We start from the raw sequence: 23,968 nt of genomic DNA on the forward strand, positions 1-23,968 counted from the left end.
TTGGAAGACACCGGTCAAAGGTTTATTATTATTATTTTAAATGTTTTTCTTTTTAAAATGTGAGTTCCAATAAAATTTAAAAACTAGATTCCAACCTGTAGATTAAAATGAATTAAAAAATACAAAATCATATACAACGCTCTCTCACAGGGATGGTACATGCCACGAGAACAAGTTTCTCTGTTGTGTGATATGAACAGGGATGCAGATGCCTTTTAGTCAGGAGACAGGGACAGGCCCTTGGGCCTTTAAAGGTCATGACAGACAACGCCACGTTGCTAGAGGCCTGGCCTTACCTCCCCTTGGGTAAGGAAGAGCTGCAGTCCCACCATAGATCCAGACAAGCTGGCTGACCCGAGAAGGTGGTCTCTGGCCAGTCCCACTCTTTCCCTGACTGTCAGGCACAAGGAGGAAGGCTGGAGCCTGGAGATGCTGGTCTTGCTGGGGTCAGGCCCAAAGATGACTTCACCCTTTTGAGACCTATGGGCTGGTACTTATCAGCAAAGCTGTTATATGTGTTCTCTTCAAAAAAGGAAAATAGCCCCTCTACCAGGAGCTGGACTGGGTACAGGGCCTCACTGCCACAGCAAGAAGACCCAGGGACTATGGATGCAGCCACAGGGAAGCAAGCGTTCTAGTTTCCCTTTCTGGCTTTGTGGCAGCCAGTCCCAATCACCTGGCTACTGGGCTGGACTCAGCAGTACACAAGGTAGAAAATACCCATTGGAGAAAGTGAGGGAGTGAGACCCAAGTCTGGCTCAGGCAAGATTGGTTATGGAATGTTGAAACTGGCCTGCCAGGAAATTTAAAGGCCAGGCCCTAGAACCATGTAATGCCTAATTTCAGAAACAGGTTTTCTAGAGGGGGACGTGGACAGGTAAAGGACAAATCCTGCCACCAACCTGGCACACCCAAAGGAGGCTGAGCTCTCTCAGGCTCAGCTGTGGAACCCGATGTTAGCCTGGCTGGGTCTCCACTGTGATCCAGCTTTTGGAGGTAAGTCTAGCCTGGATTCTCCTGGGGCTGGACACTGGCATGGAGCCTGCCCCTCCACTGCCCAACCTGCCCCCTCTGGATTCCCAAGCTTGGCAATCAGCTGGGGACCACATGCCCTACAGTGCTGTGGAATACAGGGTGAAAAGCAGAGCTTCCACATGTACTTTGAACTGCAATTGAGGAGCAAATGCCATGGTGACATCTCAGTGACTGATCCAGCCACAGTGCTGTGACCAAGACCTGTGCCCTCTAGGCCTCCCTCTCGCCTCCCTCAGAGCAGAGCTGAGGGTCTGACATGCAGGGCTCCAGGCCTGATTCAGCCAGCGCCTCTCTGGACCTCTGGCTGAGTCCTGTCTGCACAGTGAGGACATCAGAACTCTGTGACCAAAGGATCTGCACTACTCCTATGCTCCGTGTGATTCATTTCTGAAGGGTACTTGGAACAAAGCCAGCCTCTCTGAAGACACACTCCCAGATCTCTGGAACACTTTGGGTGGCCAAGGGTAAGAGCTGGGATGAGGTGGAAGGACTGCACAGTGTCTCTCTAGATCCTGGTCCTCACTCTTGGGAAAAACAAATCCAGGGTCTGGATTCAGGTGTACTTTTGAGCATTCAGGGCTACATCAAGTCCCCTGGAAGTGCCAACTCACTGGGTCTGGATAGTGGGCCGGCTCTCCAGGGTCAGAAAGCAAGGGTACACAGGCTTCCTAAGGACATAGGTCTTTCAATGGACAGGTGCCTGGGGCTGCCCCTGAACACATCTTCAGTCCTAGGCATCATGACCCCAAAGTGCTTTGCTCAAGTTAGGCCTCTTATTGCAAATTCCTGTCCTTCGAGTGCTGCCAGCTGGAACTGCCTCTGGGTTTCCAGGGCTCCTCATAAAAATCTGCTCAGCAGGGAAGACTGACTTCCCAGGTTTCCCTGGAGCGTTCCTCTGTTTAGGGGCAGACAGGTAGCCCATCCCTTCTGCATGCTGGCCACCAAGGTTTGCAGGTGTCAGCAGAAAGAGCAGAGGATTTGAAGAGTTCAAATCTTGGCTCTTTCTCTCATGAGCTATGTGACCTTTGGCAAGTCTCTTAAGCTTTCAGAGACTTAGTTTTTTCTATCTATAAAATGGGAATTTTGGCAATCAATATCAAAGTACTTCGTATACAGACAATAAACTGGACAGGTGAGTGTCCTTTTTCAATATATAGGGAGGGGGATATTCACTTTACAGTCACTGCCAGGAGAGAGAGAGGAAGAGCAGCAACTGTCTTGTCTTGCGGGGAAGAAAGGAAATCAATTTTTCCAAAATGTGGCAGAAAGATTAAATTTCAGGCTCTTACCACTTGGGGGCACTCCAGCTTCCAGACTCCAGCTTCCTGGGCCCCAGGCTAAGGAGAGGGAGGCAGGTACAAGTGGGGAAAGCCGTGAGGGTTGGCTGGTGACTGGAACCACCTGTACCCCTAACCCTGCCCACCAAGCTTGTAGCACTGGTGAGAAGCAGTGGAATGGGGTGGAGAGGGCTTTGCTGGTGCCATGCTGCAGCTCGAATGTCATGTGGGTGCACCCCTTGTCCTCTCTGGCTTGCTGGACTTCCTAAAATGACAGGGCCCCTCAAGCTCTGACCTTCTGTCCAGCTTGACCACTGGGCCATCCAGTATCTGTGGATGATGCTCATGGTACCTCCTGATGGATGCCCGTGATCCCACGTGTGCTCATCCTACCACAGGCACACGACTGCCTCGTTCTCCTGGGCTCAGTTCCTCTGCAATGACTCCCCAAGCTTGGCCAGGCTTGTGGATCTCCGTCAAAGCAAGAGGGTGAGGCCAGCTGAACTGGGGCTCCGGTGCTCAGCCCGCAAAAGGGGTGCTATGCCTGGGTTCTTCCAGACCCCAGCCTTTCCACACCTTGTTTTTGCCTTGGGGTCTGTCCTTGATCTTGAATTACATACAAGGGCCAGGAGAGGGTGCACAGCATCGCGTTTCAGTCCACAAGCCTGTGTGTGGATTCAGACTGGAGGGAAAGAGACCGCAGACTAAGATTCAAATGGCTCTGCCACTTACGAGCAAGTCACTCTGCTTTTCCAAGTCTCAGTTTCCTCATGGATCAAATGAGAGAATCATCTGTTTCACGGGGTTAAGCCAGATGATGGATATGAAATTGCTTTGTGAAAAACTGAGGTACTAGATGTTGGTTTTTACATACTGGTACAGAATGAAGAAAGGTAAAAAGGTAATTCCTAGATCTCCTTTCCCCTCCTCTGGTTCTGCCCCAGCCTATCTGGAGGCAGCAGGGTTCAGGGGAGCCTTTTGGGGTGCCAGCATTCTGCTCACTTTGGGGCAAGTTCCCTTTCCTGCTATTAAATAGGACCAGTTTCTTCATTTGTCAAATGGGTGAAATAACCCTGACCTTGTCTTTCCCTCAGGGTCAGTAAATTAAAGGCTGTGAAGTGCTCTGAAGTCTATGAAGCACCTGACAAATGCAAATGTTTCCTATTATTATTATAATCATTATTATTATTTTGGCATTTTCTAAGCATGTATGACATAATCTAAAACAACCTTCACCCACCCTTATACAACCAGAGAGTAGGAGGAGGTATTTGCCCAAAAAAAGAAGAAAAAAAAGGATTAACACTGGAAAACTTTCTATTGTTTTAAAACAAAACCTTTTCAGCACCCCCGAGCAGACCATTTAGAACAGCGGGGCTTTTCCTTACTGGTCCTGCATTTCCCAGGTCGAGGATGCTGCTGGGCTGTGCCCCCCTGGGAACAGCCAGATAGCCTCTGAGGTCCTCCTGGCCCAGGGGTTTCCTGATTATTTCCTCCTTTAGGGAGACATGGGAGGTAGGGGTAGGGATATATCCACGTATGCATGAATTTAAAATGAAGAGAGTTATTTAGAAGTTCTAAATGTCATCAATGATCCCATTTTGTACAGTAAAATGTTCCTGTGCATGCCACCCCACCCCCCCACCCCCCGCCACCAACCATCCCCAAAGGGGCTGCTAACCCCTCCAAGTGCCGGGTGCAGGGCGGGCAGTGTTAGACAGCTGGGCTCCTGGCTGAGACCAATGGGGCCTCCTGACCCAGGGGTCCCTCTTCTCCCCAGAGAGCCCATGTTTCCTCCTCTCCTCTCAGGATGAGGGGCTACTGTCTTAACAGCATGGACTCCTTTTCAGCCAGTCCACCTGCTCCTCCAAGGGCTGGAGTCAGGTATAGGATGAGAGGTCCACATGTCTTCACAGAATTTCCAAATGCTATTTCCTCATTTGCAATTTCTGTTCCCGCCATCTGCCCCTATGTGACCTCGGCCAAGTCTTCAACCTCTGCCTTTGAAATCCATGGAGGAAAAGAGCAGAAACAAAAGCCCAGAGACTGTTCCAGAGCTCACCAGGTGTGGGCACTGCTGGCTTCATTTTTACAAAGCCAAGCCAATCCATCCCTAGGTAAATTTTTGTGGACAGCATGCCCCAGGCAGGAAGGTTGCATTTAATGCTAATTTACTGCAAGGTCTAGGGAAGTCCTTTCCTCTTCTCTGGGCCTCAGCTTCCTTATCTGTCAAATAGGGGAATGGATGAGATGATTGCTAAGGTCCCTTCAGTTCCATGAGTCGATGAAATGTTTATTGCTATTGTTTCTCCTTCACTATCCTGACCTCCAGAGCCACCAGCACCCACCTGGAATGTGGTTCCTTCACTTTGGCCATGAATGGCACAAGGTAACCAAGAACTTAGCCTGTCTGCCAGCGCCATGGACAGACGGGTGAGCCCTGGCTCTGGGAAGGACAAAGGGAAGGGAGAGAAATGCCACAGGTTTCCACTCTACTGAGGAGCAAGCTCCTCACCAGAGTGGATCCATGAAGGCTCAGAGGCCAAGGTCTAGAGTACACTGGGCACTTGGCCTCCGAGGCTTTGGGGGGCTAGGATCCCACCGTCCTGCAGCTGCTTGGCAGGTCTGAGGTCAAAAATCACCTTCTGAGGAAGTGCCAGGTCAGTTAACATCACTGTGCAAATTAGAGGGTCCAGGCCCAGACAATTCGGCCAGAGACCTTACAAGCCAAAGCCAGCAGGCAAGGGCCTCTCAACTCTCTTCCCTCTGCCTTCCCACAGTGCGCCCCTCCCCCCACCCTCCCTCAAGTTCTCCCAAAGAAAAAATCTGGTTTTCCCAGGTTCTCATCTGGGGTATTATTAAGCTGCTATGAACGCTCCTACCTAATCAGGTGGTTTTGTTCTTGGTCTGTTGCGATGGTTCTCAGAAATATCAGAAGATATTTCATTTGTGTCAGGATACAGCAGTGTCTTAAACTAATCCTGCTTGAGAAAAATCGAAAAAGAAACCATCCCTCAGAGATGTGGCTTGCTTAACAGTTCTGAGTTCCTACCCTGGACCCAAGGGTCACATCCACTATGCTCTTCAAAGGAAATCGCACCTTCAGCAGAACCACTGCAACAGACCCCACTCTCTGCCTGCCGCTAGACTAGGCTCCCAGGACTGAATGCTTGGGGAAGGAAAGGAGCAGAGAGGATGTGCCTGGTCAGGTAGGAGAAGGGTGGAGCTGCGAGGGCAGCGGCTCAGAGGGGGACAGTGGGGAGAGGCAGGAGATTAGAAAAAGCAGCTTTTACAAAAACCAAAAATAAAAACCAAAACCGTTAAAGATGCATAAAGTGACCCTTGCACTTCCGTTGTCTCTTCTTGCAAATAGAGGTGGTGCTGCTAGGGAGCTGCTCCAGCACCTGTGTAAGACTTGAGTAGTTGCATACAATGTGTGACTCCAGGTCTAGGGGAGGAAGGGGAAAGCCATTAGTGACAGCGGTATTCCTGAGGCCCTTGGGGAACTCCTGGACACCCTCCCCTCATGCTGAGAGCCCTAAATGGAGTCGTCTGTGTCTTCCCAGTGGAGCGGCCCATTTCCCATCCAGTGCCAAGAGCTCTGGAGGAGGCGGCAAGGGAGACAAGGAGGCATGGCAGTGATTTTCAGTGACATCCCTGGAGCTCTACAGGTCACTGGCACTGCCTTAGGATCTGCAGAGGACAGGGGGAGCCTGGTGGTGAGGGTGACCTAGGGCTTCTGCCTGGACCCAGTCAGAGCCAACATCTGATTGAGATAAAAGTTCATTGGAAGGATAGGCCCACAGTTAGAAGTAGTCTGAAGACCATACAGTAAAGAGCACAAAATTTAGTACTAGAGGACTGGAGTTCAAGTCCCAGGTTAGTTTTTACTAGTTAAGTGATACTAAACTATATCTGTAAAATAGAGCAATGATCCTTACTTCACAGAGTTACTGTGCGGATCATGAGATAACGTATGTAAAGTATCTAGAATATATAGAAAATGACAGCTATCATGAAGAGTGATATTGCTGAAGCTGCAGCAGGAAAACAACTAGTAACTGTCACCTAACCCCTGTTGACACCTGTGCTGCAGGCCAAGCCAGGGGCTCTGAGACAGCTCTGAGAGTTGGTCACTCTCCCACCTCCCACCCGGTCCTCACTCACTTGGATGGACGCAGGCTTTACCAGTGCGGGGGCACATAGCTGTACGCAGGGGTCCCTTGGGCCCTGTATGTTGGCATGGAGACAGGGTGTGCCCCGATCGCGGTGTGCTGGGGTGCAGTCAGCAGGGTACCTGAGCATCCGGAAGGAGAAGAGGAAACCTGATGAGGCCGTCCACGTGCTGGGACGAGGAGGAAGAGCCGTGATCTTTCACAGCTGCTCCCCGCCTGCTCATGAGCTGCCGCCCGCCCCTCCCCACCTTGCCAGGAGCCGTCTCCCAAGGGGAAACCTTCCTGATGCTCCAAGACAGCCAGTCTCCAGTGGCCTCCTTTCACTCTTCTCCGTGCGCTCCTCTCACTGCACGTCACACTGAGGTGTCTGCTGCTTTATGTGGCGCTGGTCGTCCCACTAACCTAGCTGTTCCTAAGGGTAGGCCTCTGGTTTGGTCTATCGGTATTTGGTCCCCAGGACCCAAACAATAAGGCTGGCACCCAGCAGATCTGCATCAGCTTGCTGACCTGATCTGGGGAGTGAGAGGCCTCAATGCTTACATTAGGGGCAGAGGAAAATCCCAACTCCCACCTCCTGGCCACTCAAGCCCTTGTATTCTCTTTCCCCAGAAGATGACCTCGCTGATTCTCTGAAAATTGGGTCTCTCAAGGTTATTCAGAGCCCTCTTGTCTTCTCATGCTCTTCTTTTAATGCCAACTCATCCAAAGACTTCCCCAAACCTGCTCTTCCTCTGGTGTCTCTCCCTAACTCCATCCTCAGGGCTTCTAGAGTAAGCCAGAAATGGAGAAGGGGTCCTCCTGGACTCCTGTTTCTTCCAAGACTCACAATTAATTACCAGACAGGTCCTGAAGCTCCTGCCTGCTAAAGAACATTGCCCTGTGCCCTCCTGTTTGGGACTCTGCTGCTAGCAGAGTCCTAGCATCATTATCTCTCCTCTAAAGCACAGCTTTCCCCCCATATCTCCCCAACCCAGCTGTCTCCACCTTGCAGTCAGAGAGAATGATTAGACAAACCCTATCTCTCCCATGCTTAAACCTCTTTGCTAGCTCCCTGTTACCTACGTATTCGAGACTCTCCACCACTTTATCTCTGACAACTGCTCCAGCCACCCTTCCAACTCCATGCTCTCATTTTCTAAGCGATTTACACCATGTCCATTCTGTGAATGTGCTTTACTCATGTTCTCTCCCCTGGACTGCCCTTCCCTCTTTCATCTCTCTGATTAGCCTCTGTTCACCTTTTAAGGCCTAGCTCACTACATCCTCCATGGTGAAATCTTCCGCAGCCCTGTGGAGAGAGTTAGAGGGTCCCTAGAACTCCCAGGTACAGGATTCTTCATGTTATGCTACAGTCGATTCCATGACTGTGTTTTCCACTGTCATGAGTTCCTGGAGGAAGGGAATGGACACTGACATAGATGCTGCCCTTACCTGCTGACATCGCCATGGTGGTGCCGGCCACCATTCCCATGGCCACGCCGTTGGTCCTGGGAGCGGCGACAGGCGCCGGGTAGATGGCAGAGGGAATGCTGTTGGGCTGGACGACCGTGGTGTGGTGGATGACATGGGGCTGGGCAGCATACACCGGCTGTGTATAGTAAGCTCCCTGGGGGAAGAGGGGCTTTTGTCACACCGGCTTTTGGAGAGGTGGGGAGAGAGGGGAGGGGAGCCTGTCTCAAACCCTAAGGGATGGTGTCTGAGGATCTCTGGCCCAGGGACACAAGGTCTGAGGCTCTGCTCATGGAAGCACCGTGCTGGTGTGAATGCTTCCATTTTACATACTGGAAAAATGTCCTAAATGCAGAGCACTTCCCCAAATGTCTCTTACTATATATTTCCTTTTAGGCAAAAAGGTTGACGATGGAGACAATGGTCTGAGGTGACATCCCACTGCCTGGATCACATGACTGCTTTCTGCCATCACAGCCCTCAGGTCTGCTGATCTCTGGGCAGAGTAGACACAGGGCCTGAATCATCTTAATCCAGAGCTTCTCAAATGCTTCTACTAAATAATAACAAGAGCCTCTGACTGTGGACTGAGGTAGAGTGAGGGTATGTATAGGCTGTAAGGTTACTGCTTCAGTGACACAAGAATGACAGCTGATCAGAGCCACAAACTCTCTTTTCTTCCCCCTCCACCCCACCCACCCAGGCTGGTGGCTCCTTTACCTGCAGAAGAGGTGGACCCAGGCTTCTACATGTACTTACCTGGGCATACAGATTCTGCTGGGGGTAGGCACTTCTGATTGGATACATGGCCGTCTGGTAGGGGTTGGGTGAAGGGGAGTAGGGGGGCGGAGCAGTATTACTCTGGGTCGGTGGGACCTTGTATGGTGTCCCCGCAGTATATCCTGTACCAAGGCAATAAGAAAGACTTCCAATTAGTTGGCAGAACAGCATCGCTGGGAGGCAGCAGGTCCCAGTCACGACTCCCCAGACAAGCATGGGCTGAATCCAGGCTGGAAACACAGATGAGAACAGACAAAGTACAGGGCTCTGCCCAGAGAGCCCTGGCCCCAGAGGCAGCTCCCTCAGTCCTGGTGCATAGGGCTGCATGTGTGGCATCTTTTATTTCTCTGTGTCTCAGGGCTCTGAGGCTGGGACCAGATGATCTCTTAAGGGGCCCTTGAAACTCGGACAGTCTAGGATTCTGAAACCTGTACCATGAGACAGGCAGGTACATGTGGATGGGAGACCCTCAATCTGCTTGCTCTATACTGCACTCTCTCTTCTTGCTTTTAAATCTCTTCACTCAGTACCCTGGGGCATCTGCTGCTGCTGCTGCTTCTGTCTTGCTTTCTCCCTTACTCTCTCTTTCCTCCTTATATCTCTCTCCCTTTATGAACTGCTCTCCACCATACTCCTCTTCTTCCCTGTCAGGTTTTAAGGTGGAAACCTCATACAAAACACCATTCAGAGATCCTCCTTTTCTGAGATGCTGAAAAACTTTGCTCTACATGGCTTGCTTTTCCTCCCCTCCTGGGGCTTGGGGGAGGGCCACCGCTGCTTGAAAGACTGAAGTCAGAATAAAAAAGATTCACATCGACCTGGAACCCAGGCCACGTCTGGTCAGCAGGGTGGACAGAAGCTGGGGAGGGGGGCTGAGAAGTCAGGCTCCGAGAAGTTCACAATCAGCCATTCACACAAACTATGCTGCCTTTGAATTTCTGGAAAAGAGAGTCAGATCCTAAGTTCACAGGAAAAACCTGAAACATAAACCACTTAGGAACAAGGCTATGTCCTTAGAGAATCACAACATGGAATGATTCTATGGAAACTGAGCGATCATCAGGTAGCCCCACTCTCTGAGTTGAAGGGACAGTGCCAGGGGACCTTGGCTTTGGATCTCCAATGGGGTGTTGTTGGAGATTCTTCCCTGTGGTCCTCCATCCTGACTTGGTCTGGTTGACACATCACGAAACCTCTCTTGGCTTTAGGTCTTTTGCCTACAAGACGCTCAACAAGGACCCATTCAGTAACACGGAGCTGTTTTTATAAGGAACTGGAGGCAGAGTAAAAAGGGTGCTTTACTGGAAGAGAAGGGGTCCAGGCTTCAGTCCAGGCTTTCCTCCAATTTGCTGTAACTACTGCCAAGTCTCTGGGCCTTAGTTTCTTATATTGTAAAATCAGAAGGCTAAGAATGAAGATCTCTTCCTGAACTAAAATCCCATTGTTTTAAAGACACTGATTCTCTTCTACCCTAACCCCCATTTAAAGCAGGCTGCCACACAGTCACAAATCTCACTCAGGTCACACCACAGCCTGGGCATACCCTGATGAAATACTCAGGAGGATGTGAAAGCGACTGTGCAGTTACCACACAAGGCACTGCCAAAAGGTGCCCTGTCCTCTTCCCTGGAATCATGCCGTTTATCTTTCCACCTGGAGATTCATAGTTTGTTCTGTGAAAAACTGGAGAAACTGATTTTGTGGTCAAACATGCTTGGGAAATAAGTAGCAATGAGGATGGAGTAGAGAAAAATACATTAATGAGAAGAGAGCATTGGTAAGAATTAGAAACTAACTGGAAGTGGAGATGTGAGTCAGTTGAGGAAGAAGTCTACAGCAGATTCCTCCAAGAGTCTAGACCATACAGCTAATCATGAAATGTGGTCCCGGGAGAAGCAGATACTGTGGGGGAAGTCAAGGAGCGTAGGTTTGCACATGTCTAGGAGCCGTTTGAGCTGTACTTCAACCAGAGACAGTTTACTTGTCTGTAGAAAAAGGGGATTCTCAAGATGGGCACGTCCCAAGAACATGAAGTATGATGCTAAGGGAGCCTAACTGCTATTCTGCCCCCTCCCCCCAAGGAAGGAGAAGGTGGGAGAGAAAGGGAGAGAAGAGGGGAGGAGGGAGAGGAGGAGGAGAAATATAAAATAAGAGAGAAATAGGTTTTATTCCATGACAGAGACAAGTTTTAAAGTAATAGGATGAACTGTGAATCTCAAGGGATAGGCATATGCAGGAGACTATTTCCAGATTTACCACAGGATCTTTTATTCATACTATTTACATTTGAAACATGCAAACCACAATTTTTGTGTGTGTGACTGCAGCTTGTTTTAGTAAATCAAGTTTTACTGTAACACAGCCATGCCCATTCATTTACATACTGACTATGGCTGCTTTACTGGCTGAATGGTAGTTATGTCAGAGACCATAAGGCCTGAAAAGTCTAAAATATTTATTATCTGCCCCTTTACAGGAAAAGCCTGTTAACTCCTGACTTAAAGAAATAAGACGCTATGGGGAGCCCTGCCAGAATGGAAAGCACCCCTCTTCCATGCAGGAGGGCAGGACACCCCCGAATACTAAGAATCCCTATCTCTGAAAGCTATATAGCATAGGGTTATAGTGATGAGCAATCTGGAGCCAGACTGACTGCCTGGGTCCAAACCCCAGCTCTCCTACTTAACAGCTGTAGAATACATCAGTTTCGTCATCTACAAAATGGGGACGATAATATCATCACTTACTTCATAGGGTTATAGTGATGAATACATGAATAAGTGCAAAGCCCTTAGAAGAAAGCCTGACACAATAAGAATAGTTCATATAGGTTACCTATTATTCCTTTCTCTCTCCCTGTATAGAGAGACAGTAAGCTTCCTGTTCTGGGACGTGTACAGAGACTGGTCTGAAAGATGACAGTAGACAGGAAGCTAAACCATAACTTTCATGGTGGGATCCAACTTGAAACACAGACTTCAGGATTCTAGAATTTTTAAATTTAATGGTTTAAAATGCCATGATTTTAAGATTCTTTAAAGTTAACACGCCAGTGGTGCTAGACTCTCCTTTATGTTTCCAGAGAAGGTGTGCTCAAGTTCTATCCTCTGGGAAGCCTGCACGCACCTTCTGTGTCACAAGGACAACCACATCTCACAAAGTGTTGACACTGTCCCTCTGAGGGAAATCAAGAGGCGCCCAGAGACTGCAGTAGAATTTGGTTTCTACACCTAGGAATAACCTTGTCTGAGAGTGTTTCCTTTCTTCATGTTTTGAAATAGACACACATGAACTCAGAATACAAATCAGTTTAGCCAAAACACACTTGGTGGCCAAAATGATGATGCTGGAGAAGAAGGCCTTGCCTATTTGTCCAGAGAGGTTGAGAAGGGAGAAGCAGAACTGCAGAGCTAGAAGATATCTTAGAGATCATCAAGACCAGCACAAACGTTTCACAGATAAGACGACGACAGCAAGTGAGTGACTGCTCACGAGCACCCAGGACTCGGTGCTCCCTCCTCTAACTACAGTCCCCAAGTCCTGGGCTCGTCAGTGAGTCAGGTCAATTCTTCTCTTAAGGAATACGTTCATTGGACTAGATAATATCAGAAGATCTTTCCAGTGCTGATACTCTAAGCTGTGAGTATTTCAGTGAGACTTTTATGAGAAAATCCTTGCAGAGGACATTCCGTAACTGACTGATGGTCCTATCCACACCCTTGAGGATCAATGGAAATTCCCCTGGGCTACCTCAAGTATCACAGAATTCAGGGTTTATTACTTTATGCACCTAAATTAAAGGGGAAAAAAAAAAGCTGTTGGACTCGATACAAACAAAACAAAACCAAGTCAAAACAAAGACTCACTGATTTTGCTCAAATGAACTTAGACTCATCTCTTGAGGCCTGGGTCTCCTGAAAAGAGTCCTACCTAAGTCTAAAGGTTACAGAACTAGGACTTTGGAATGCTACACCTTAAGGACATTAGAGACTTGAATTCAATCCTCTCCAATTCAGGTGAAGAATCTAGAGCCCAGGGGAGCAGCAACTTTTCCAAAACTGCACAGCACATCAATGCAGAGCTGGGCCCAGAGATCAGGCTTACCATGCCCTGGGCAGAGTTCCTTTTTTGATCATATGTCTGTCTCTGTAGTCCAATCTTGGACATCTGGTATATTGGCCTTTGTATCCCCATTTCATTAAAGGCGATATTGTGAGAGAAAAAGGGAATTCGATCACTCGCAGTCCCAGCCCTGTCTTTTGAAAAAGGCTTTGTTTATGGTACCCTATTCTTTCTCTCGGGTTCCTAACCATAATTTTAAACTCCATCAAATAGGGTAATAAAGAGAGTGTGTATATTAGCAAGATAAACCCTTTTTAGCCCTCTCTTTAATCCTTCTGCACTGTCGTAATTCTTTTTCAGCAGGAGAGCCCCTACCACTTTCAAATGCATTGATGCTCACATCAAGGATGCCTTTTAGACTAATCAGTTTATTGACTATCAGATTTATATGTCTGGACAAAGCTCTATGTATGAGACTTGCCTTGACCCCCAAGTCTCCTTGTTGGCAGCTGAACAAGAGAGTGCTGAATAAGTAGGAGGGAGACCTAATTACAAACAGGCTTAGCAAGTGTTAGTGAAATTAAACTGAATTTTTCAAAGGGTCCTGAGTTTTCTCTGGTATTAGAAGCCACAAAATCTGTGTGCTGGGAGAAACCCTGGGGGGATATGGGAGGACCAGTCAATCCTACCACTATCTATAAATTATAAGAAAGGGGGTACGCCTTGGCCCTTTCTAGTGACTGTGAGAGCCTGTGAGAGGACAGTGGGCTATAGCTACTGGGCAGTTCAGTGGAACTTCAGGAAGAGGTTAACATGGTGAAAGGCAAGGCCTTCTAATACAGATACTTCCCTGCTGTGGAAAAGACTGTCTCTGGAGGGAATGAATATGCCACACTTGGAGATGTGTGAACAAAGGCTAGTTGGCAGCTGGCAAGAAGGCCCCTGACAGGGTGGAGGATATTGGGTATACAGCGCCAAGATGACCTAGTCTAGTCTCATTTTACCTTTAGAAAAAATAAGGTCCAAAGCATGGGAATTATTCAAGGTTACACAGAACCAAGTCCACAATCCAAGTCTTTTGGTCTTCCACTCCAGGCCTCTTTCCGCTACACTGCAGTAGGTGTGTCTGTATGCATGTACCTCCATATGTGTGGATAGAAGAGATGTATTATATGCCCGCACATGTATCATATCATAGGTTATCTGGAAAAACTCCCTACTGCTATTGTCTCTCTCTTAAAAAACAGTAAAATTAATCTCAAGAAAAAAGTCCGTAATAGAAACTTATCCTAGGTGAAACCTTTCTCCAGTTGTGCTGCATTGGGCATAGTACCTTTCTGAGCTTCAGCTTTCAAAATAGAATAAAAATCCACCCAAACAGGACTATCGTGTAGATTAAATGAGAGCGTGATCATGAAAGCATATTCTTCAAAAGGTGAGAGTTATGTTGTATAAACTATGTTGACACGAAGGGGCAATGATAACTAAGGAGAAAACAATATTTTAATGAAAAACTTTAAATACAACATATTCTTCTAATTTACTTACTTAATAGAGTAATACTTCATTGAACCCCAGACCATTGGCCTAGTCTGCAACATCCCTCTGAGGGTCTGACCAGCCCATGTTGGCACAACTTAAGAGATAGGCGCTTACCACACGCAAAGCCAGCTATTTCTCTTTTGGACAGCTCCAAGAAAGCATGAAGATTTTCCTTACACAGAGTCAAAATGCCACTCGGTAATTTCTGAACACTGGCCCTCATTTTACCTAGTGGAGTCATTTTGTGTTAAAAATCAGAGGTGAAAGTGAAACCATCAGTCACTCCACTGAGCCTCGAGTGAACGGGACCCATCTGACCAGCCAGACCAGTTTCCGGCCTCCACTAGGACCCCTGCACTTACGTTGCTTCCATGGTGTAGCTTTCATGCAAGGGGCAGTATTTCTCAAGCAAGGGCCAATTTTGTACAACATAGCCACCTCCCAACTAAGAATTATCTGCTCCTGATGTCCACGGTGCTGAGGCTGAAAATCCTTGTGCTAGCTGGAGGAGGCCCCTCTGTCCAAAAGTCCACAAGCCTTTAAACTGCCCTTTGTCTTTTCCCCTGAAATGCAGTAACAGTCCTTCCCTCATCAAACTTCTTGGCAGATGAGTACTTCCTTCTCTTTCCCTCTCTGCTTTGTGTCTCCTCAAAGTGCGGTGCATGATTAAAGAGGATGACCTTTCCCTGTATGCTGCTGCTGCCAAGTCACTTCAGCCGTGTCCGATTCTGTGCGACCCCACAGACGGCAGCCCACCACGCTCCTGTATGAGGAGGGCCAATTTTTCAGTGGGTTGGAGAGAGAACCTCTTAAAACATTGTCTTACAAATGTCAGTTTTAAAAGTTCCCTTTCCTTTCTTCCTAAGAGACAAATCAGTCCCAACCAAGGGGAACAAGGAAAGGAGGAGACAGGCTGTATTTACTGAAAGCCGCAGAGGATGCTTGGTAAGTTCGGTTCTCGGTCCCGGTGTCCACTGGGAGGTGGAAGGTGCCTTCAGTGCCACAGGAAGACGAGTTCTGTGGCCAGGCCTGTTTCATCAGCAGAGTTGCTTAAGGGAAGACACAAGAATGGCATTAGGCAGAAATAAGAAGTGGGCACCACCAATCACAGACACAAAGCAAGGGTCTTGGGCTGGACGGAAACATATAACCCAAGGGGCCCCATTCAGACACACAGGATGGTTCAGCCTTTCTGAGATGGGTGAGTGGTTGGGAGGAGTGCTGAAATGAGCTTCTAAATGATTTGAAGCTGAGGAAATCTGACCTTACACTAATCAGGAGAGTTGGGATTTTCTACCCACTACTAAAAGCATGACAATGCTTATGAATACCACCTTCCACTGTCTGGCATTCTGGCCTAAGGCTCTGAGATATACCTTAGCCACTTCCTTGTTAATGTGTAGCAACTCGGAACCTTTGACTGCCTATTGGGCCAGATCAACTGAGTACTCCTTTTTCATGCCTGAAATCTCAGCTGGAGGTGTATTTAACAACCGCTTTCAGAGAGACCCCAGAATGCTAATTACCACCTGACGTGAACCTTGCTGGACTGCCATTTCTTGTAAAGGGACTGAGCTTTGGCAGCTTGGAAGGCACAGGCTGTCCAGTGGGACTCTCCCTGCAAACTCCTTCTCCTGTGCACCTAGCGGGGACCAGGCAGAAAGGCCTCTGGCACACCCTTTGTACCTCCTGCCACAGTGCTCCACCTGAGACATGGCCTCATGAATTAGAGACGAAATCTTCTGGGCCATCAAGAAAGCAACTGTCAACCTTAGAGTAGATGTGAAATAGAGATGAAGCCCAGTTTGAAAGAAATCTGCAGAGACTTTCCAGGCTGACTCAAAGCTCAGCTTGAGAAATTTGAAGGCTGATGCTTCCTATGTTCTAGAAGTGGGGAGTGACTCAAAAAACTTACCTTCATGTGTCCTGTAGGGAAGGTAAGGAAATACAGTTTCAAAGGAGGGGGATGCCTAATGTTTTAGGTATCTCCCTTGATCTATTTTCAAACACTAGAGAAGAAATATTCCTGACCCAAATTTCTACTTAGGACTAAAAAATGATTTTAGCAGTATCTTTTCCACTCAAATAAGGTCTTGGGAGTCATGGATATGGGGTGTTTTAAAGTATATTAGTATTGGCAACAGTTGGATATACTTGAAACATTTTAACAAGGGGCTGAGGTAGACAGGGTAGTAAGAGCAGCAAATTTGCCTATACTCTCTCATTCCATCAGGACAAGGATAGTCCACTCCAGACAAATTCCCATAAACCCCTCTGCCTGTCCAGGTAACTGGAAACGCCTCTGTCCTTCAGTCGTCAAAGTACTGTGGCCAGAGGAGGAGGTCAAAGACTCTGCTGTTTTAGCTGAACCAAGGAAAAGAGTGTAGCTGTTCTGGGCTGACTCTGAGCTTGCATCAATGGCCCGCAATATATACAACAGATGCTGAGAAATGAGAAGGAAATCATGGGCAGGGAAGTGACACTAAAAGGAGAATTCTGGTAGAAGAAATGGAGATCCAGCAGAATTCCATGCAGAGTCCAGGGCCTTTGCTGGACATTGGATCATGACTCTGCAGACAACAAAGGAGGAGGGCAGTCAATTTTAAACAATTACCTTGAGTTTCTTTGCCTGAGGGGCGGGGATGGGGGGAGTGGTGGGGATTAATAAAGGAACCAATTAGTGTTGAAAAATCCTATTAAGATGGCTCCAAGTTTAGAACCTGCCACTCCACTTGGCTGGAAAGCCCTGACCACCTAAATCAACTCCCTAAAAAAGTAAAACATTCACTCTAAGAAGTCAGATAGAGCAAGCCCAGGCCCTCTAGACTCCACAGGAATCTACCAGAGGGCAGGAGCCTGAAATCTGACTGTGGAGAATTTGGATGTCCTATTCTGGTCCAGTTTTTAACCCAAATGGTGCATACTTTACCATAATTTTAACCATAAACCAAAAGTTTGACATTAGCCTGAAGGACCATGTGACAATTAAAGTCCGTCAAAATCAACCAGAGAGCAACTGAGGCCTACACTGCACTCAGCACTGAGGGGAGTGCCACGGTGGACAGGAACACACGTGGGTCATGGGCACCGCACACAAGGTTATTTATGGTCTAGCTGGGGATGCAACACAGCCACACGCCAGCCAGAGAGTGAACAAGACAGCATCACGCACAGCAAACAATGTTCCAGGCTAACCAGGAAAGAAGCAAGTGTGACTGTGCCTTTGATTTGTGTATTTCCCAACTGAGCCAGTGAACTAAACCATACATGTTTGTGAAGAAGTGGATATTTTGTTCTGGCTTCATTATAAAGAAAATAAAAACTAATATTTCTGTAGTTTTCTATATATATGAATATATAATAATCTACGTAACTAGATAAATATGAAGACTAAAACAACAAATAGCAGCTGTCAATCTGCTCTCCTCATTAGTTAGATATACCATATGATTCTCCTTGTCCATGTACAATTCTAAAGTAACCTGTTGCTGGTAGCAATTCAGAACTCAGTTGTGGGATGAAGACAATCCAACTGACACTTTGAGAGGCGTGGTAACAGAGAAGGCTGCTCTGACAGGCATGCCTGCTCCTGGTGCCATGAAAGGTACCAACTCCTAGAAATGATCTATATTTTGAATAAATACATGTGTATATATTTGTCAAATACTATTGAGGTGCATGTTTGAGACTGGCGAAACTTTATGGAGTGCTATATATGTACTATTCCTCAATTTACAAAAAGAGAGAGAGAACCCAGTCACAGCATGCTGCCCACGTCCAAGTGCTGGGTTGTTCACATCCCTGGACACGGGGCCCTCACGCCCTCTGACACTTGAACAATCTGTTAAGCACACTTACAAGGAGGAGAGGCAGCAAGGGACCATCATCCTGAACAATGCAGTGTGTCAGGAAATCTGAGTTCTGGCCTGGGCTGTGCCACTTGTTAGCTGTGGGACCTTGGGCAAGTCACGACACCTTTCTAAACTTCAGATTTTTGTCTCACAATACGACAATAAATAACCACTACTTGATCGCTTGACAGCACTGATTGTGAGGATCAAAAATCAAGTATCTGGTCTCACAGTTTCTGATTCCGGGGCTTGCCCACTCCTCCACTCACAGATGTGGCAGCTCCATGGAAGCTCTCATCACCTCCTCCCTGAATTACTGCAACTGCTTCCTCTCTCTGTTTTCAGACCTGCTAACTCCAATCTCCAAGCTGCAAGCAGAGTGATATTTCTAAGACCTATATCTAATCACAAAACCTTCTTTCTTAAAAACATCCCATGGTCCTCCACTACCTAACGCCTTGTGTGGCACTTAAGGCCCCTCAAGATCTAGTCCTATGATCTCTCTAGATTCTTTTTGTTCTCGCTCTCAACCCTACATGTCAGCCACACAAATCGCTCACCATTCCAAGACTATGCCAAGAAGCATCACTTCTCTGTATTTTTGCTCACACTGCTCACTCTTCCTGGCATATCTTTCCCCAGATGCCACCTGGTAGGCATTTATTAATCCATCAACCATGAACTGAAGACTTGCCTCCACTATGAGGTCCTTTTCTCCCCCCCAATTCTTGACCATACTTCTCTCATGTGCCCCATTTGGTTCACTATCCCAGTTCCTGTGTTTCTTAGAAGTTCCCTGCTGGTTTGTCTATCTCCCCTGTTAAACTGTGAGCTCCTTGAAAACAAGAACTCTGTCTTACTGACCTCTGCAGCTTCAAAGGGCCCCCAGCTTAGGATCCGGAACAGAACCATCTGTGAAGAGAAGAGCTCCATACTACTCTTAATATTTAGATGCTACAACTGGAAGGGAAAGGAAGCAGGAGTGCTTCTCTCACTTTCTATGGAGCCTTCTGTTCAAGTTCATATATTCTGAGGCAAACAAAAATGATTCCTCATAAACAATAAGAGAAACAGGTCTGTGACTAGCAAAAATGAAATAATAAGATTTTAAGAGGGCCCTCTATTAGCATTTAAAGGGACCTCAGAGATCATCTGGAATAAAACACTTAATGGCCTGGAGATACTAGCAAATTGCCCAAGATCACGCAGCCTACAGCAGCATAAAGGAGAGATTTTCACAGCTCATCTCCTAAAAGATGGGCCACACACAAATTCAATTTTCAACATCCAAATAATTCAAGGTTAAAAGTTGAGAAAGTGTGCAGAGACTTTACAAAAACATTGTCCTGAGCAGCCCAGGAAAGGGTGGTGAAAGCAACAAGTCCCCGCTATGGTCCCTTCCTGTCTATGACAAAAAAGGACCTAGTCAAGTTACACTGCTGGGACCCTCACAGGTGCCCAGGAGTTCCCCGTGGTGCCTTGGGGCTGGAGTCCACACTGCCCAGAGAATCCAGTTCTGGTCCCTGGTTTATTAGCACACTTGACCCTCACCTCTCACCATCTAGGAAAATGCCCCCAGATGAGCCAGAACTCAAGATCTGGGCTGAGGGAATAGATGCATCTAAAGTTAACCAGGTCTTTAAACATGTGAGACTGCCAATGCAGATGGAAAAATCTGATCCTGGGGCAGACTGGTTTTTTGCGTTCTTACAGGCATAATCCAGGTATTCCTCCACAGGGGCTGCCACACAGCCAATAGAGGAGCCATGGAGGCCCAGGGATTTTTGTTCACTGGTTTGAATTCAGCAGTCACAGGGTGAAGGTTTCTGACCTAGGTCAGATGAGACCCCGGAGGTGAGGAAAGGGAGAGACGCCTTTTAGTGCCATGATCCTTCACTGCTGCCCTAGGGGACGGTTCATATGTGTCTCCAACCCATGATTTTGCACCATCAGACATGTTCCTGCATGCTTTAGGAACTGCTGCTGAGCCACCTGGGGGAGCCCAAGCCTAGGGGATGGGATTTGGGGAGGAAAGGAGAGGGGATCTACTGTTGTTACGAGATAACACATTCATAGGCCATAATACAGATGAGGAAAAATAGCTTTCCTACCATAAGCTGAATGCAGGAACTGAAACTCTGTTGGATAGAAATGTTAGTTGAAATTACCACTAAGAATCTGTGCAAAGTAGTACATATTGCAGTTACAAAAACAGACTTTGTCTCAAAATAGCAGTTTCCCCCGGGCTACATAAGAAAACCGTAAACGCAAAGGGTACAAAGTACCTCCACCCTGGAGAGGGTGACAGACTTGCCATCCAGGAAAGCCCACTCACTGGGGAGGGGTACCCTTTGGATGCCACGACATCTTCCAGGAAGCTGACCCAGAGCTGCCTGGAAGTGCATATGTCCAAGTTCCTGCCTGCTCGTTGCTTGTTTATGCTAAGAATAAATTTCAGTTCTCCCAAGCATTGCAGAGGGACTTCACACACGACAGAGGCAGTATGTGCTGGATAAAAAGCTAAAGGTTTAGGGACAAAACCACCATCTTTGGTCTCTGAAGAGCTCTCTATAGTGCTGGAGGGCTAGGACCAATGCAGGGGCACTTTATTCCCTGAAACCTCTGGGAGAGTGTGCTGCTGTAGAAGGGGCAGACTGTGGGCAGTCAGACTGGCTTTGAATCTGAGCTCCACTGCTCTTTAGCTGTGCAACTTTGCACAAGTAATTTTACCTCTCTGAGCAAAACTGAAGACAAGAATCTCTAACTCACAAGACTGTAGGAAAAAAAAATTTTTGTGACAAGACCTGCATGGTGCCTGGATCATGGCAGATGTTCAGAAAACAAAAATTCCTTCCCCTTCCCAGGTTCACCATATGCGCAATGGGAACAATGTATCTAGTCTAGAAGGCTGCTATGAAATCAAGTGCGACAACAGATGACAATGATTTATAAAGATTTTTTTGTGAGGAGGTATTTCATTTTTATCTATGTTAGTTATTCTGTTTTTCCTTTCGCTTCATTTTCAAGTCAGATTACCATTAATATGACACATCCTTTGGTCTCTAGATTCTGAAAACAAGTCTCTACTGGCTACACCTCCTGCGGGGTCAAATTTAAAGAAGAGCCCTCAAGTCGTTAGAGCTTGGAAAAAAGCTCCAAGTACCCAAGCTGCTTTCAAAACCAATGAAGGAGTGAAACATTGCCCTGCATTCTGGACAGATGACATTGTAGGGTACTCAGTACTGCTAAAAAAAAAGCTCTTTTTTGAAGCAACGTCTTTGTCTCCTTGAAGAAGCTGAGAGAAATTTCAACCTGATAGCCTGGCTTCTCTGCAGGCTTCTATCCTACAGCATTTCTCAGCATCACAAATGGCAGCTCTGGCAGGAAGCTGAGAGCATCTACAACATCTTTGCTGTCCTTGAGTCGGTGCCTCCACCACAGTCAAGAGACCTGGAAACGCAAAGGCCAGCCTCCCACCGTATGCCACAGACCAGCTGCGTGCATATGTAACTCCAAAGACAAAAGGATCTGCCAAGGTCACACCAGAATCAGTAGCAGAGTTAGTGCTACAACCCTGGTCTTCCAACTCCCAGTTTGGAGCTTTCTGACACAGCATGCTAATACCACCCTGTGTAGTGGACTATGTGGGTTCCTGAGAAAATGGTTTAGTCAGAGCTTAGAAATATGTTGATTTTTAAAAATGCAAAATTGGGGAAAATCAAGTTAGATGTGGGTTGATATTTTGTGTGCATTAAAATTAAAACTTAATCAGTACTTTATACATGCTAGGAGCTTTCCAATCTATCCATTCTCCCCCACCCCACTGCCCCAGTTTCAGGTTTTTTCTATCTGCTCTCCCTTCCCTCTCTCACCTGACTGCTCTAACATCTCAATTTCTCTCTAGTTAACTGCAACTATAATGTGGTTAAGAGTGCATGCGGATGTGGTGGCTGGATGCCTGGATTGGGATCTTTGGGCTAGTTCCATTAACTTCTCTAAGTTTTAGTTTTCCCATTTAGAAAAGTGGGAATAACAGTAATGACCTCGAAGGTCTGCTGTGATATAAAACAAGTTAATACCCATAAAGAGCTTAAAATAGCCCCTGACACACTAGGACCATTCAACAAATGTTAGCTATTTATTCCCTTTCCTTCTGCTTTCTTGGCAAACTAATCCTAAATCTATCATCAGAAGTTTGGAACATTATGAAAGAATATCCCAGGGCTGGGGGAGAGCCTTGAGAAACGCACAGTCTCCACCTCAGTTGCGCCTCCAACGTTACATGGCTGTGCTACTGCTCAAGTCTCCTCTCCCACCTCTCACAGTAAGGTTCATCCCTGACCTCTCTCGTTGAGAACACTCCCTCTCTCCTTGCTCACTTGTCTCAGCAAATCAAGATCAGGAGATAAGAACTCTACACTTCCCACTGGGCAAGTTATTCTAAGCACATCCACCTGTGACCTTTCCTTTAGTCTGAGAAGAAGAGCTGCTCTTCCATGGGAAGCACCCCATTCCACTAGCTCCCCAAAACAAATGAGAGAATTGAGGTCTGGACTTCCCACACCTCCACAGCCTCCTTGGAAGCTTGGCTCCATCTGACACTCTTTCTTCTGTGTCTCAATGTCCTCTCCACTTGCTCCTTCTCATCAGTACTTATTTAATGTTCATTTCCAGAAAGAACAAAAACAAAACCCCTCCTTTAACCCTGTCTCCCCTTCTACTCAATCCCCCTCCGTCCTCCTTTTGCTAGTAGCCAAGCCTCTTGTAACTGTAGGCTCCATCTGCCAAATCCATTCCTTCACTCCCAGCCTCCCCGCCCTGACCACTTCCGCAGAGGTCACTGATGGCCTCCTGACTATGAAGACAACGCATCTCCTTCACCCTGGATCTTACCTGACCTTCTACACTACTCATCTCATTGTGTTTTAGACTGGGTAGTTTACCAAGACAATTCACAGATTTCATAGCATTGAAATCATTTTTATACTATAAGATTAGTATCAAAACCACCATAGTTTTTAAGTAAGATAGAACTTATCAAATTTGATTAAGTCTTTTATAAGAGAGAATTTCTGTAGTTTTCATTGCTTCTGCCTCCTACTATGTGCTTTTGGAGAAATATATACCTAATTGATTAAAGTGAGTATAGAATAAAATATCAGTGGTGAGATATCATTAGAGATTTTTTTTTGAGCCTGTGTGTCACTGTTCCCCTCACAAGCTTTTTGAGGGCAATGACTGCACTTTCACAAATCTGAATCATCTATAGGGTCTTCCAGAGTGCCCTTGGCATAGCAAGGGCAAGTGGAAATAATGTACCTATGTAAACACTTTAGGGATTAACATCACTTATTTGCATAAAATAGTTCTTATTTGCCAAAAAAAGAGCAGGGCTCATGATATGCATGTGCATGTGAGTATAATATGATCATGACATTATCCCTACTTTAGGAGGGGCAATTGAGGCTCAGAGGTCAGGAGACTTTAAGATTGCTAATCTAGGAAGTGACAGAGTCGGAATGCAAATCTAGGTCTTCTGACACAGCCCATGTTTGTCTCATTTAAACATCCTGGAAGAAAGGGAACGACAGTGGGGTGAATCCTGGATTGGCACAGAAAAGCATGAGACCAAGAACCCTTAGATCTTTCTAGTCCATATGTTACTGTTGATTCATTGGGTAAGTTGGATAAAACACTGCTTTTCTCTGCACTTCCACTGTCAAGAGAAGGGACTGAACTGGAGGCTCTCTAAGGCCTTTTCAAGCTTTCTCACTTTAGAATAATAATTACTAAACAT

The 23,968-nt window shown here is 46.8% G+C and overlaps 1 protein-coding gene across 8 annotated transcripts in view; it reads right to left on the reverse strand.

Annotated features, from left to right (window-relative positions):
• Positions 1-23,968, reverse strand: part of FAM168A (family with sequence similarity 168 member A) — a 202,420-nt gene continuing 178,452 nt past the window's right edge. For 5 of the 8 annotated variants that reach the window (XM_070803870.1, XM_070803869.1, XM_070803868.1 and 2 more), the window contains 6 exons: positions 20,283-20,309; positions 15,244-15,369; positions 8,696-8,838; positions 7,919-8,093; positions 6,480-6,609; positions 1-5,760 (listed from right to left, as the gene is read on the reverse strand). In XM_070803870.1, coding sequence (XP_070659971.1) covers positions 6,497-6,609; positions 7,919-8,093; positions 8,696-8,838; positions 15,244-15,369; positions 20,283-20,309 — 584 coding nt within the window. In that variant the 3' untranslated portion in view covers positions 1-5,760; positions 6,480-6,496. The remainder of the gene's footprint in view (positions 5,761-6,479; positions 6,610-7,918; positions 8,094-8,695; positions 8,839-15,243; positions 15,370-20,282; positions 20,310-23,968) is intronic. The other 3 variants (XM_019975035.2, XM_070803867.1, XM_070803871.1) reach the window with 3 other exon arrangements.

Source organism: Bos indicus, chromosome 15, assembly GCF_029378745.1.
Source record: "Bos indicus isolate NIAB-ARS_2022 breed Sahiwal x Tharparkar chromosome 15, NIAB-ARS_B.indTharparkar_mat_pri_1.0, whole genome shotgun sequence".
Lineage (NCBI taxonomy): Eukaryota > Metazoa > Chordata > Mammalia > Artiodactyla > Bovidae > Bos > Bos indicus.